At 40.2% G+C, this 16,531-nt stretch overlaps 2 protein-coding genes across 2 annotated transcripts; both read right to left on the reverse strand.

The window, feature by feature from the left end:
- Window positions 1-222: 222 nt before the first annotated feature.
- c1qbp (complement component 1, q subcomponent binding protein) lies at window positions 223-3,557 on the reverse strand. Its single transcript, XM_008428138.3, has 6 exons — window positions 3,157-3,557; window positions 1,934-2,084; window positions 1,520-1,613; window positions 1,284-1,379; window positions 917-1,042; window positions 223-828 (listed from the first exon to the last, which is right to left on the reverse strand). Exons 1-6 carry the CDS (start codon window positions 3,407-3,409, stop codon window positions 679-681), a joined length of 870 nt encoding a protein of 289 aa, XP_008426360.1. The 5' UTR covers window positions 3,410-3,557; the 3' UTR covers window positions 223-678.
- Window positions 3,558-4,387: 830 nt separating this feature from the next.
- dhx33 (DEAH (Asp-Glu-Ala-His) box polypeptide 33) lies at window positions 4,388-12,370 on the reverse strand. The gene is made up of 12 exons (XM_008428149.3): window positions 12,008-12,370; window positions 11,665-11,825; window positions 10,076-10,303; window positions 9,822-9,992; window positions 9,512-9,697; window positions 9,316-9,427; window positions 8,804-8,963; window positions 8,605-8,693; window positions 8,369-8,496; window positions 7,343-7,546; window positions 7,175-7,261; window positions 4,388-5,875 (listed from the first exon to the last, which is right to left on the reverse strand). The coding sequence occupies exons 1-12, from the start codon at window positions 12,216-12,218 to the stop codon at window positions 5,567-5,569; spliced, it is 2,046 nt and encodes a 681-aa protein (XP_008426371.1). The 5' UTR covers window positions 12,219-12,370; the 3' UTR covers window positions 4,388-5,566.
- Window positions 12,371-16,531: the final 4,161 nt, after the last annotated feature.

The raw sequence follows: 16,531 nt of genomic DNA on the forward strand, positions 1-16,531 counted from the left end.
CAAACTATTAATGGAACAATTTTTTACCCGGAGCTTTTTTTTGTGTTCTTTATGTGGGATTTAGTGACATCTATGGGCAAGAACTCAAATTAAAATCCAAGTACTCATCTTGTTAAACATGCATCACGAGATTTATTCTGATATACCAACAAGGCAAACAAGTGGGAGGAACAAGCGCCAATATCTTCGTATGTGAAATGTTCATAGAAAGAGAAAATTACATTTACATTTGGGTATCAAATTGTTTATTGAACAGTATTTCCAGCTTCACACTACAGAACATCCATTACCAGACCTTCTGAATCTGACAAACCACAACCACTCAGCAAGAACTCTGTTCCCTGGCCAGCGAGGGGGGAAGACATGATGATTGGAAACGGAACACAAAAAAAAAAAAGCCATTAAAGGAAAACTCTGATCAGGTCACATTAAACATCCACCGCTGAGTCAGGTTCTGCAAAATCGAGAGCAAGGATGGTTTCTGACAACTGTCATGATGATGTCCAGACAAATTTAAATGATCTGGTTTAAACTAAGCCATAATAAAAAAGCAACATTCCCACACACCAACTCAGTCTCTTTGTGGTTTTAGATCCATCCATCACCGAGTGCTTCACTGCGTCTTACCACCGTCCTCGTCAGATTGCACACTAACAGCTATGACAATCTCTTTTGACACTATTTGCAATTGACAAAGCTTTGCAGATCTTCTAGGAACTTGATGTACTCCTTATGCTCGATGGCCGTGCTCAGCTCCGTGAGCTCATCAGCAAAGGTGTTGTCGACCCCGCGTTCAGCCAAGAAGTCCATCATGTGGTCATACAGAGCCTGAAAACAGATGTAGCAGCTCTACATGAATGTTCTTTCAACATACCATGCTGCATAGTAGGTATGAGTTCACCGTTTCTGCTCATACCCAGTCCAGAGAGTCTGTGTTGAGAGTGTAACTGGTCTCCTTCCAGTCTGAATCTCCCTCCGGCTGGAAGCTGACCTCCCGGATGGCAAAGATATCGCTCTCCTCCTCACCCTCACCGTGGCTCATCTACAACACACACACACACACACACAAAACTCAGAAGCCGTAAATAAAAACTAACACCCAATATTATGACTTCTGGGAGATTTAGTGGGTTAAATTTAAGACTTTTCACACAATTGTGATGCAAGTTTAAAACTTCCTGGACTTGTGAAGAATACCCAAGTTAAATTAAACATAACTTTTAAGATAAATACAACTTTTAAAAAAAATCTTATCTTACTTAAATATTTAAAAATAATTTTACCTCATCTTCAGGAAAATGGCAGTCAAACACAAGGGAGTGTTTGCCCCCCTGTTTTGCAACTTCAATGACAAAGTTGGGTGTTGACACAATTTCTGGCTGTAAAATGAAAACAGTTGTCATGAGGTAGACGTTCATATTCATAGACAATTATATCATTCTACTTCTCAGGTGAGTAAGGCAATATAGTAACAGCCAGTAATTATTACATGAAGAAGACAAAAAATGATTTGTCTCACCTCGTCCTCAGGAGATTTCTGCTGCTGTCCCTGCTCCACCTCCTCCTCAAAGTTGGGAGGAATACTGTTGTTGACGTTGAATGTGACGGTGATTCTATAGTAGGGGTGGAAAAAAATTAAGCACATTAAAAGAATGACTTTTCCCAAACCTACTTTTTTTTTTTTTTTTTTTTTAAACTGCAGCTAATGCTTGCAGCAGTTCTTTCTGTTTCCAACACTGGGAGCACTGGTTCCAGTGCAGCACCAACTCTGAGCCGAGTCAGAGGAAAGAACTACTTTCATCAGAAAGCGGAGGCGGACATAAACAAACCAACAACAACAAAAAAGCTACGTTGTTGTAACAGCCATAAAACTGGTTCGATACTGAAGCTGGTTTAGTGGAAAGACGTTTAATAGAAATATTGGCTTCCTTACTTTTCTCCAGAAAGTTGTCTTGTGAGTTTGGCCTCTGTGCCGTTCATCTCCAGCTCCCAGCCTCCTGACATCTTAGGGAGAGATTTGTTCTTCTGGATCTTCTTCTCTTCCTTGATTTCATCTGACAGGAACTCACCAAATGCTTTGTCACCTGTTTTAAATATGTGACAGATAAATTAAGACAGTCAGACTAACCAGGTAATATCAGATTGCTGTACTCTCAGCCTTAGTATTTGAAAACAGAACAGCAAAATGGTGGTCATTCTACAATTGTTGTATAATTCTATATATTAAAATTGAAATATGACATAAATATCAATGTTATTAGATTATAGCTGTAAATATCTTATTTTAGGAACCTTTTTCATTTTGAAATGGAACAAGTGGGTCATAAATGTTATGATAATCTCTTACTAGCCCATGTCTGGCTGTGACTGACTCAATTTGGGGGAAAAAAAATAGTGTTCATTATTATAAGTCTGCACTCATCACTAGATAGTAGATACAACCAACAGGCTAGAGAATTAAGTAAACCTAATTTTTCTTGATCAGATGCTCAAATACTCTAAATTTTCTGATTTTATATATTTTTATTAAGATATATTAAGTGAATATTAAGTGAACCAGAACTAATTTTCAACCAGTAAATGCATCCATCCACCTGCTACTTATACCCATCATACTCTATTTTGAGTTGACAAAAAAAACCACTGAATGATTAACGCCAATTGCCTTATGATTCCTGCATTTTTTGTTGCACTTAAAATTACTACAATTATCAAAATATGATTGAATTCACACTAATGTGCCCTTAGAAAATAAACCGGAATAAGTCTGATCAATGCGTGTATCCAGGATGCTACAGATGCCCTACATCACTTTCAATGATGTCCTTGTAGTGACATTTGGCCCTCACCAAGCTGTTTACTGTTAGTACATAATAAACCATATAATCTTGGAGCTGTACTTTTCATTTTTAAGCCTTTACAGTTCTAGCTAAAAACAACAAATTTAAATCTCAAGGTAAACGACAGCTAATTAGTGTAAGGATACCGTTAGCCTTTACATGAGACAAGAACTCTACACATGTTACGTTTCACGTGTTTTTAGGAGCCCAACAGATGGCATTTAATTAGGCTCCATTATTTAAAGTCTTTACTACAGAACTGAACAGCCAATTGGTTGGCTAACTCAACTAAATGGGTAAAATGCATTAACGTTACCTTCTGTGTGTAGTCCTCCACATCCACACGATACTGACGGATTTAAAACTTTCGAGCTCAACAGCTTGGGCCTGTATCCCGACGAAGCTCCGTTGTTCTTCAACATCCACAGTGAGCGGGTGAACGGCCGAATCGTAGCCGAGGCTGGAGAGCGCAACGTCGGGCAGCTAAGCGGCAGGGCTCGCGCTGCTGACGGAGCGGCTGAAGAAAGGCGAACAGCCGCTCCCACCGCGCGGACAACCGATTTCAGCATGACTGTGTGGATATAAGAAGCTTTTTAGAAACAGGATAATTAAGCTTAAGACCAAAGGGACCGCTGTGAGCCTCACGACTCCTGCTGCCGCTACAAGAAATACACTACACGTGTGGAAGGACACATTGACCTAGCTTAACTTTGACGTTTGCACCGGAAGTAATACTTTAACGATTAAAAAAAGATTTAAAAAACATTCCGTTTAACCAAAACTAATTTGAATATATCAGCAATTTACAACTTATCAATAAGGAAGAAAAGAATAAACAACATTTTATAAAACAATGTATTTAAAAAGAATAATCATTTGATCAGCGCCCCCTGTGGCTACAATAGATACTACATTAAGCGGTGCTTCTGCTCCGCCAGGAAGGTTTCATAATTTTCGATTCTTCTCTCCTTCCATCAGTGACTTAAATATCCAATTACAAATCAAATCTAGAATGTCTGCTCGCATTAAAACTGATGTGTTTCCAACTTGGTCATGTGTCTGATCATGAAACACAGTACCATCACTTTCTACGAGATGCATGATGCAATCCTTGGCATAAATGAATAAACGTGGAGCCCATTTCTACCATTGTAACAAGAGTAAAAAATGATTACGGTTTTTATGTCTTATATATTTGTTTAAATTTTCATTGTTTCTGTTTTATATTATGTAATTTGTACTTATGACTGCCAACAAAAGTGAAAAGTAATTGATTATTAACAGTACAAATAAATCATATTTTTGACTTGATCTAAAATAACTCATCTGTCTCAGAATTGTGAAACATTATTCCATAACTATGAGATACCCATTTCAAAATTATGAGTGTCTTCTAATGATGACAGTGAAAACAATAGAAAAAATGAGACATTCTTTCATAAATATGAGAGATACATTAAAAATATGCAATATCTTTATAAAAATGCTGAGATACTGTCTTATGACAATTGCTAAAATAAGGTAAGAAGCTGATTGGAAAATGTATGTCAATATGTACACGGGATTTATTTTTACAGTCCTGTAGTATCTCTTAAATATGATAACTAAATTAATAGTATATCAGTTAATTTTGAGAACATAATTCAATACTTTCATATAATAAACCTGTGTTTTGAACAAGTATAAACATTTTTTTTTATTTGAAACAACTTTGGTTATGCAAGACTATAACAAATTCTTATGTACAAGAAATAGTTTATGAATTCATTCAATTCTTGCATTTGTTCTTACAAATTACATGCATGCACATGAAGTATTTGCTGACCTCAAAAGCTTCACCTCTAGTTGCAGACATCACAGTAAGAGTGATCACTTAGAAATTCAGTCAAAAAAAAAAAACTAAACTGCAGCTTTAATTCTCTGCAGGAACCTCAAAATACGTCAGCTACAACAGTTGGAATTTGGCGCATTTTTTTAAGGTTATATATACATAAATATATATAGTACAAACCTGAGTCCACAGTATAAAATAAAATTAATATTTTTCAACGTACAGGTAACATAGTTTAGATATTTTACTTTTATGTCCATGCACTGCATACATTTGATGTCTAGCAGCTACAATATCCCAGCGTCTGTGTTGTCTAGGTAACAATCTGTCCCAATACACACTGATGAGTAGAGCATGAAGAGAGAAGGCATGCCACATCCTCTCACATGCAATGTCACAGGTTTTACATGCACGAGCCAACGTAGCAATGCCATCAGCATATGGAAATATTTTCCTTTAATTCAAACGTGAATTTCTGTTCTGTCGAACAGATTATGACACATTTTACTGTCTTTGCAGAACATTCTCAAAAACTATCTGTATAAACCTAAAACCACCTGCTGAGGAACTTGAGGACGTCACTGATCTTCAAGCTAACGTTTTAAAGGCAGTCACTGCTATGATCCAGATACACTGAAACGTGCAGCCAGCATCCAGAAGTTTAGCTCTTCTGATTCCTGCCAAATGTGCTCCAGTGAAGTTATCTGTGCCCCTGAAATGCATGCAGATCCTGAAAGAGCTAAAGCACATTTAATTAAAAAAGCCTGCAGGAAGTCAACATCGTGAGGCGCTGATTTGCACAGCTGCATTCAGACTTTCTTATCCAATGTCAGCTAGGAGGTAGTGGACCCCAAAAGGTTTAAAAGTCCCTCATTTATTCAAGAGTGCAATCCTGTTAGCTCCTGGTGAGGTGCAGCTTGCGGCCAAAGTACTCCGGCGCTGCATCCAGCAGCCAGTCTGCGTCGACCAAGCACAGGTCTCTCATGTAGCAGCGGGACGTGTGCAGCAGCTCGTTGAAGACCACGTACGCCGGCTTGGCCTGAAACAGGACGGAGGACGGGTGGATGGCGACGGCCTGGTGGGTGTCCAGAGCCAGGTAGCTTCCGTCGGGCTGCAGCTCGGCGGCGTTGATGAACATCCCGTGGGCGAGGCAGCGGCGGACGTTCCCCGTGTCGGCCCCACAGGACTCGAGCTTCAGGTTCAGCTGGGGAAGACAAGCACTTTGTTAAGCCAAAAGATCAAGTACCTGCACTGATCAAGCAAAAATGAAAAAGAGTTAGATCACAAATTTCATCGCATGCTAGTCTCGGAAAACCTGGCTTATCTTCAAAGAAAGAGAAAAAAAAATCACAATGCACCCCTTTAAAACATACCTTTCTGACACACAAAGCCTTTGAGTCATGGTTTCTCAAAAAGGAATCACCATTACTATAGTAATAGTAACATAGTAATGAAAGTGTGTGTAAAAACGAGTTGCTGTTTTCTTCTCAAAAATGCCTTGTATGTGCTAATAAAAAACAATTACTGTCACTGTTTTTTTTACAAAAAAATGTAATCAATCTCAATATTTTGACAATTTATGAAAAAGTCTGAATTCTTCTTTTTATTTTTTTTTTCCATTTCCCCGAATCCTCTTCAGTAGATGTGAGATCCTAATTGGCAACTTTAAAAACAAGGTTCATGGCATGTGGATAACCGTGCAAGAGGAGTCAGCATCCAGACTGTCACGTAACCACAAGTGTTGTTTGTGAGCATAAAGTTTCTGAGGTAAGAAAATTTGTTGTTTTACTATTATACATCGTCTGTGTGTCAGTACAATCAACTCCATAAAATCCTTCACCGCTCTCTTCTGTTACCTAGTAGTAGAAGAGAAACGCTGACAACAAATATTTTTTGTTGTCAGCGTACTTTGACTTCGCTTCCATACACCTTAGATGTATCGGCAGCTTAAAGTGACTTTTTAGGGCTGTTGACAGTTGGAATAGATTTTCACTTTTGTGTCATTAGTAAAACCTTTTGATAGATAACATACTGAGGTGCAGCTAAAACTAATGAAAAGAAAAAACATGGCAAACATTATCAGTAGAATGTTTGTCATTCTACAAATGACAATGGAAAACACAACAGTGAGACTTTCAACTGTTTCCATTCACTACTAATACCATGTTTTACATAATATAAGCTATTATTCTGGTGACATAGTAGAAAGATAACATTTATATGCACAAAGTGACAGTGATGGTCGAAATTTTTCAATCGGTGAGGTGTTACAAGTGGTTAATCATGGTTTAATCCCTGGTGTGGGTGCAGGTTTGGTTGGTATCTATCCTACTCCTCACAGACAATATTTCTCCTAAATTTCACAAGAACAGAAATTTTAGAAGCCCAACCTGAACATGGAGTCTTATTTTAACAACAAAAAACAGAAATTGCACAGTTCACATAGAAATAATAAAAAAACTACTGAAATGTAACTCTTAGATTCTGATAAGCAGATTTGTACCTTCAGACAGATTTCTCTGAGCTGAGCCTGAACGTCTTTCACCAGGCCCATATTCCTGCTGTTGACAAAGTTTTCCCGACACCACTCCTACAACACAACGCAACTCAAACTGGTTAGCGGTAGTTATTCTGGACATTTTGGGGAAAATGTCTCCAAAATTTCTCCCACCTTGTTGCCGCCGACTTTCTTGAAAGCTCTGTAGATGTTGAGCAGAGTCATGTGATCTCCCTCGCTGGAAGTGAACTTCTTGCGCGCCGCGAGCACCTCGTCCCGCCGGGCCGAAGGGTTGAACAGGACGGTGTCCACTGACAGCAGAGACACGATGCTCAGGATCTCCTCGGAACAGGAGAAGTCTGCGGACAGCAGGATGGTCTGGCGGCACAGAGGAACCCGCATGGGGAAGCGGTGAGATATATTTGCTTTGAATTTTGTTCATGTGATGCCGTTGGTTCCAAATGTTTCCCCACGTTTGTTCTAAGTCTACAATCAAAGTAGAGCTGAAATGATAATTCAGGTTAATGGTGATTAACCGTTAAACCGAGCTAATCGTCAACTAATTTCACAAATGATTAATCGTTAACGGGAGTATATGAACTCAAAAAACCAGCCGTTTGCTGAAAAAACACCCTCAGAGCAATTATTAAGCTAAAACTGTACAATATATGTGTGCGTTTTGCATTTAAGATAAAAACCTTCCTCGACTTTAAATATGTTCTAAGAAAAACTCCAAAGCAGGAGTTTTAGCTTCACCTGGTTCACATTCTGTGAAAAAAAAAAAAAACTCCAATTGAGCACCTTTTGCTATCCGATTATTAATTGGATAATCCAAAATTAAACAGATAATCCCCATTCTGTATTAATGCTAAGAACCAAACATAAAGGTCTGAGTCCTCGGAGTGTTTTCTTAGCTGCAGATGCATTCAAGTGAAAAAGCATGAACTAAAGGAATGATGCATTCTTGCATTTTAAGCCACAACTTATTAATTTACTTAATTAAAAAAGAACTGAATTATTTATTTGCATCTTTTAATGCATTTCAAATATTGCATAAAAAAGGCTTACAAGGTTAAATAAAAAATCTGCAGAATGTACCAATTGTTTTATCCAATTAATCAATTAATCATCAGAATAACTGAGATTAATTGATAATTAAAATAATCGTTCATCGCTGCCCTATATAAAGGTATATTGCACCTTGGCATATCTTGGCTCCAGAGGGAAGCTGGCCATCCTTTTGCCCAGAGCAGTGAGGAGAACCTGGGCGTCCTTCCTCTCCACAGCTCCCAGCAGCTCCAGATGCTCCACAGCAGAGCGGACGGCCTCTGGGTGAAACAGGGACACAGCGATACCAACAGATCCACCGCATTAAAAACAACAACAAAAAAACCCACAAAGCTCTGCACAGGAATGACTGAGCAACCGCTTCTTACCTGGAGAAGGTTTGGACATAAAATCAAAGTTCATCACATCAGGAATGCCCAGCGCCATAAGCTGCAGCATCACACCAGCTAAATTACACCTGGAGGACATAAACACACACAGGAGAGAAAAGCTGCAGCAGAAACGCCTCTTCCATCAGTCTGACCTGAATAATTCAGAAATTCCAGCAGAGGAGGCTGAGCGTCCTACCTTTGGATCTCAGGCACAGTCGTGGGGATGAGGTTGTCGAATTCCTGTTCGGTGTAAAGCCGGTAGCAGAAGCCGGCGTCCTCCCTGCCAGCCCGGCCGGCTCGCTGCCACGCTTGAGCCTTGGAAACTCGCTGGACTGCCAGCACCTCTAGACCGCTGTCTGACGGGCAAAACGCATCGGAAGCAGCGAGGTTATGTGACATTAAGTGTATTCTAAATACTGTTAAAGTATATAAATTACTGCTGGGCAATAAATCAATTTTATCCAGTCACTGAATTGTTTTTACAGGACTCTGGCCCTCAAGGCCTGGATTTGGAGGTCCCTTCTCTAGTTGTTCAAAAGTGATGGACATGATTTAGGGGGTAGATTATATATGCAAACCCCTCTTGTTCAAGAAAAAATATATAATCTTTAAAAAAAATGCAATGACATTTCTAGTTGTAAGTTGATAAAATATGGGGCAGTTAAAGAGGTTATGAATGAAAAGACGCATGAGGCTGAAGCCTCTCACCAGGATTGAACCGCTTGGCCTTCACCATCCCCGTGTCGATGACGTATTTGATCCCAGAGATTGTGACAGACGTTTCTGCGATATTGGTGGCCAGGATGACCTTCCTACAGCCCTGCACAACAACGAAAAGCAGGAACCGTTCAGCGGCGTTTAAGACGTCACAGCCGGCTTCCTGAGTGTTTGCCGTCTGCTTTACCTTGGGCGCTGGTTGGAAGACCCTGAGCTGCTGAGCTGGGGGCAGCGACGCGTACAGAGGGATGACCACCATGGGGCCGCAGCTGTCAGGGAGATGCTTTGCGATGTCTCTGCACGTCCTGGCCAGAGCCTCGATCTCCTCCTGGCCCGTCATGAACACTAAGATGTCGTGGGACTGCGGTGCTTCCTGCGAATAAGCGGCACGGAAAAGCTTGTCAAAATGAGTCATCTAACAAAACAACTCGGCTGATTTCTTCATTCCTGCCAACAAGTCCTGATTTATCATTTTTAAACAGAGAATGAAGGACAACCTGATGGATCTGGAAGACGGAAACGAGTGCAGCCTGCAGGTAGTCCGACTGGGGCTGCTTGGTGTAGTAGATCTGAATGGGATGCTGCCTCCCCTCCAGGTACAGCACAGGCGACTTGTTGAAATACTCCGAGAACAAATCCACATCCATCGTGGCAGACATGACGATGACCTGCAGAAAGGAGCTGCTTTTCAGACGCTTCTTGATTAAGAAGGTACAAAAAAATAAATAAAAACTGACAGCGGACGTCTCACCTTCAGGGGAATCTTGTTCAGCTCCCTGCGTCTGCGCTGAGCGCTCTTCACCACGCCAAACAGCACGTCGGTGTGCACGGTGCGCTCGTGGGCTTCGTCCAGGACCACCACGGTGTAGCGCAGCAGCATGGGGTCTCCAATGGCCTCGCGCAGGAGCATCCCGTCCGTCATGAACTTCAGCTTCGTCTCTGGCGAGGTGACATCCTCGAAACGCACCGTGTAGCCAACCTTAAAGGAGAAGTAGTGCACGTGCAACAGTGAGGCTTCAAGATAACAGTAGTGTGCTTAAATATTATTTTATATCAATCAAATCAAATCGTTTTCATCTGTAAACTGTCAAATTGCATCGTTATGGATAGATGTTCAAGATCATTTCCTTTTAAGAAGTACTTATCGAACGCAGAGATGGATAGTTATAGAGATTTTAGCAGTTTGTTGGTGGGTTTTATCAGTACGTTCAGGCACAACCAGACCTTCATGAAAAATTCATGAGTTTGATACGACCCAAAACGAAAATGAGTTTGACACCAGGGTCACTGTATTATAAGCCTGGCGGGCCACCAGGCTTTACTTGTGCCCCCACCAGGCTAAGCATTTCTTATTTAATCAAGACTTTTTAAAACGTTTGCATTTTTTAAGACTTTATAGTTTGTGTTCTTCCAATCTTTCAACAACACATAATTATCGGGTGATATTTTCAAATTTCCTGTTAACTTCAAACATTTTTTAACTCAAAAACATGACGGTGGATGAATGACTGCCGAGCGCACAACCACCGGGCTTAGCAAGTTTTCTGGAGGAAGCCTTGGAGACCACTGTCCCACAGCATAATCCTGCCACTGCTATGTGGCAGGATTATGCCACATAGCAGTGGCATAATCCTGCCACTGCTGACTGAGCAGTGTCAGTTTTCTGCCACTTAACAGCACATCCAGGAAGTTGCGATTGCAACTATTAAAAGAAATTCACTTGGTATCCAACCTACTCCTCTCAAGACAACATTCACAAAAAAAATGTTCTTGTAATTTTCAGCAGTAATTTTTATGAAAATATGACCAATCATCTTAACATTTTCCGACAAGTCACTGCAACTCAGCTGAATTTTGACCAAACTTTTCATCTCCCCAAGTACGATTTGCTTATATTGTGTAAACAGTTGATGTTAACTAGAATGACAAATGCTGAATTCTTCTTTTGAACTCTGACAACTTCTCAGGACAAGATTTCATTTGTATTAAGGTTACCATTGCAAGAAGGTACTTGAAAATATTATTTGCACTTTAAATGTTACTATGTTAAAATACAGTCCGTTTTGTGTGCAGCAAGTTAAAGTAAAAAAAATGGCAAAAACAAAGTTTCAATAGAATTGCAACTTTGTGAAAAATCTGTCATTTTTGGCAGCAACAATCACAAAAAAATAATCACAACATAGTGAGGAGGCTTAAAGTAGGCCAAAATACACTTTGACATCAACTGGTAACACTGAATTTTATTTAAGGGTATCAGTGTATAGGTAAGTGAATATTTAACACTGTAAACCAACTTTGTGTTGGTCTGTCTCTCTGGTTATATTGTGAAAAATGCAATACCAGCTTCCCAAGCTGAGTCCTCTTCTCCTCGGACACCCTGGCTGCCAGTGAGATAGCAGCGACCCGACGTGGCTGGGTGATGGCGATCAAGCCCTGCCTGCCGATACCGGCTTCAAACAGGTACTGGGGGATCTGAGTGGTCTTCCCGGAGCCGGTCTCACCTGGAAAATGGAATGGGTCATGTTTAACATGACTAAACCACAGAAACTGCGCAAGACATGCAACGAGGGCAGGAATATTTCCCCAAAACTACAAAAAGTTGAAACCAAATGAGCGTTTTCCTCTTTCGGTGAGCGTAGTACTGTGGTTATAAAAGCCAGCAGCGGCTGCGGCTGTGTTTTACCTATAACAATAGCGTTATGAAGCTGTCTCAGCTCGTTCACTAGCCGAGTTCTCGCGTGGTAGATTGGAAGCTGTTTCCTCTGGACTTCAATCGGTGTGGTCACATTTCCCTTTCTGGGCAGCAGCATTCCAGGTTTATTCTTCTCCAGGCGGAAAAACACGGACCCCGGCTTGAATTTTTTAGCCGGAGGAAGGTCGGGGTCATGGGGCATGGTCTGGAGGAAATAACCGGGATAGGAGAACCTTGGCGGCTTCTTGTTTTGGTGAGCAGATATGTCGAAAAGTTTCCTCGTGCTCGCTGACTGGACGCGCGAGCGTCAATGCGGATGTTTTGCTACATCTGCAAAAACGTCACCACGTGGTCGAATTCAAGCGCACACGTTTGACGTCACCGGCTCGTTTTTTTAAAAAAAAATCCCTTTTATTTTTGATGTCCTATTAAAAGTCGCTTATTTAAATACAATTCTACTAAATACACAAAAAATAATAAAAATGAAGAGGGAAAATAATTAGGACCACATTCACCAAGCCCTGGCTCCATATTAAAAGTTATTTATATATTATATTATGAACCTTTATTGACCTAATAAACGTGCGCTTTCTGTTTTCACGTTACTCTAAATAAACGTGTTTCATCACATGCATAAACGTAACGCAACGTTCCCTGTAATGTTAGCCAACAGTAGTGTAAACATGAGCGCCTTTCAGAGTTGTCCAGCAGAGGGCGACATAAACCATTGACAGACTTAAGGGATTTAATCAGTTTTTACTGTTTTCTGTCAGACTGTAGACACAGAGACTATAAATCATCTCTTCCCCCCCCTTTTCCTGCACAACTGCCTTTTGACATGATGTGTATGGATGGGTCAAGCCCACATTTCCTGCTCTTTCCTACTACTTCCTACTATATTTTAAATGTTTTTGTTCTTAATCGTATAAAACCAGCAATCATTTACATCGTTTTGGAGATTTTACAATGCTTCGCAAATCATGTAGAGTACATTGTTGATGCTTCTTTAATTTAACTTAATTTTTCAGTTTTATTCAAAACAGTTTTTATAGTTTCCTCTCTGGATTACTTGTTTGAATCCACTGTCATCTCCCCTCTCCACTCAGTAATATCCCATAGTAGTCTCCTTTTTATTCATAGAGCTGGAATGCCATTTGCTACATATTGCTGTGTATTTTTATTACAATAAAGAAAATGAACCCCTCTGTGCATCTCCGTGACCTCAGGATTCCATAATGTGTTTGTCAGTGTGGGCCTGGAGCTCCCACATGATGTTGGCCCTGCCATTTTGCACCACCTTTGACATTGGAAATGTACAAACATACTCAACACATACTCCCTTGTCAATATTCCTGCCATTTCATAATGGCATTCAGTGATGAAATATAGAATAGGAAACATCACTGAACTTTCTCCAAGATGTCACCCTTCACCCTGGGAGTACCATTAGCATCCTCAGGGAGCTGAGCCACCATGAGCCTTCGCCTTCTGTGCTGCAAAGCATCTTGTACTGGAATGAAGAAATTATTGAAAAGACACACTCCAGCCTACAACTGAATGTGTGTCACAATGTGCATTAAGTGGGGGGAAAAAAATGACATCCCAAACGTTCTTTATGAACAGTTTTTCACATTTTGATGTCATCTTTGTTACCTATAGAAAAGAACACCATTTACTTGCTCTTATACGACAACATTGTTTTGTTGTTACACAAACGATAACAAAAAAATGTTTTCCTGATTCAGTCTTTGGAGGATTTGCTGGTATTGTGCAACATCTAGCTCTGCTTCTGCTTTGATTTTTCACACTGTTTAAAGATTACACACATCTTTCCTCAGTCAATAAGTGTCTGATGTCAGCTAAAGCACAAGGAAAAAGATGGCAGTAATGAACTCTTCAGTAACTAACTGCTCGTGTTGTTGAGCGAGATACCACACTTTTCTGTTTCTCACTTGCTCATGGCTCTTTTTGCTTCTTTTCAATGGTTGATTTCATGAGTTTCTCTAATCATTCATGTGAAAAAGCATTTAATAACAAATTTATTTCACGTAATGATTTTAAAAAAAAAAATCAAATTGTTGTCCACTGGTTTCTGAATCCTGAAGTCAGCCTAATAAAGTCAGCCTGTTTTTATGGCTGTTGTATTAGAAGACATACGGTGATAAAATAATATTTTCATGTACTTTGTGTTTCACAGTTTTTATTTATTTTTTCTTATCCTAACACTTTAAGATAAACAAAACAAACAGTATCACATACAGCAAAGTAGAGAGAATGAAAGAAGGAACAAACCATCCGTTGTCTAGCACACTTATCCTCACAGGGGTCACCAGAGGTCATCGGATGAGAGGCGGGGTATTCGTTCTGCTGCCCATTGCAGAGAATAAATCTGAACGTATCAAACCTCCGCCACATTTTGCACAGGTAGGAAAAAATAAGGACATAGATTCACACTATACTTTCTATTTCACCTCCATCACATGGGCAGGCTGTCTCTCTCTGCTTCACCTGCAAACCCGTCATCAGTTGTCTTAAGGAATGAGGTGTAAAAACATACCAGAGTTCATGTGTCACACCGTCTTCCGGAGCTGCGCTCCTGTTGAAGCACGCTCCGCCATCCGTCACGGTGCGACGTTACTTCGTCAGGCTCTCTGGATTATAACAATTGGAGGAAATGAAACGGTTCATGCACCAACATGCTTAGATATTCCAGAGAAATTGGTGCTTGTCAGCAGGAAATTGTGTAACAAATTCCTTTTAATTTGCTTAGCACAAATATCGTTCTCTTCCCTTCCACGCCCTCTGCTGATACGTCAGTGTGATTCACTCTGGTGACCTGCAATCGATGTCTTTCTCTCAACATTGCTGAACAAATGCAAATGCTTCCCTGTTGAGGTTTAGTTAAAAAATCTCCTATGAGACAGAAGCAGCGAAAGTTAGTCCTGGCAGTGAATTAAGATAATCTCTGTCTCACTGTGTCAACAATTCACACCCATGCACTGTTTTCACTAGTCGATTTTACTGTCTCCGAGCTTTGTATGTGGTTCTCCAAGTTTACCTGGTGTTTGTGTTTCGGCTTCATCCAGAAATCCTCTTGGTCCGAAGCCAAACGCTGGCAGGATGTGGCCTCTTGCAAATATAAACTATATGCCAGAGAAATTCATCATCAGGTTCAATGTTTTCATCATTTCAACCGTGACAACACAGCCATTTATTTGGCTTAACAACATGATGTATCCCACCCACTTACAGGTGCCACCATGAAGAGATATTCAGTGGTTTAGCTGGTGGCTATCATGTTATGTCAGTGTATGAAAGTATAATTGTAACCAGGCTATCATCTCTTAAAGTGGTTTCAATGTTAACTTTCAAAGTACTTTTTAAGTGCTGTACTTTCTGGACTACAAGTTGCAGTTTTTCATAATTTGGCTGGTCCTGCTACTTGTCGTCCAGAGATACTCATCATGTTTTTCCTCTTCATGCTGCATTTTCTGACTGATGTGTCTTCTGGTGCGACTTACAGTCTGGACAATACAGTCTTTACCCGTATATGGACAACAATCTTGGGCTTAGGTGACACTTCCCTGCTTACTGAAAAAAAAAATACTTATACATGTACTTATACTGATGGAGGACATTTAATAACAATTAAATCTACTGCATGGATATTTTATCATAGCTTGTTAGCATTTGGTCCTTTTTGTGTATTAGACTGGGCCAGCTGGAATTGGGTGCAGTCTCCCAAAAGGTAAACAGATCATAACCTTTGTAGAAACTCTGTTTAACAGACTGAATGTCTTGTATTTCATTACAAAGGAGACAACTTTTAAATAAATAAATGGAAAACCAAAGGTGAAAAGCAAACAGCCTCCATTGGACTGAAAAATCAAATGTGATGTTTAAGTTCACAAATTAGATTGTTGTCAACCATGAGTATTTCCTGTTGTAGAATAAAGCTAGAGGACCAATGGCACCAAGGCTCGCCCTCTCAGCTGATCATGTGACTTCTGATGTGATACTTCATGATGAGAGCTACTGATTGTAGACCAGTAGATACTCGGATGAAGACAAGCCCTAAAAGAAAAAGATCAAATACAGAGACATTTTTCTAAAAGAAAATTGTATCTCTTTCTTTTTCTTTTAGAAAAAGATACATTGACTTCTTCTACTGGACATCAACTATCACGCCTGGTAGTCCGGTAGACTCATTTCGATTTATTTGGGGACCAAAGTTGCAACATTTGTGTCATTTTCAGCAGATGCCGTTCTCTTTTCACGCTCCACTGTGGAAAACAAACCAAACACTTTGGACTCTTGGTCTTGGGATAGTAGTTGAAGGTGTCAGGCAGACTGAGATAACATAAATTAGGACATGTTTCACTTCATGCTGCCAGCGGATAAAGGTGAGAAAATAAGTAGTAAGCAAAGCAACATCATCCACAGCTCCGTTCCTGGGTTTGTAATTGGTAACTCACTGGACTCTGCCACATCTCCCTCCAGATATGATCCTTGTTT

This window comes from Poecilia reticulata, chromosome 14 (assembly GCF_904066995.2).
Source record: "Poecilia reticulata chromosome 14, P_reticulata-male-v2, whole genome shotgun sequence".
NCBI classification, from domain to species: Eukaryota; Metazoa; Chordata; class Actinopteri; order Cyprinodontiformes; family Poeciliidae; genus Poecilia; species Poecilia reticulata.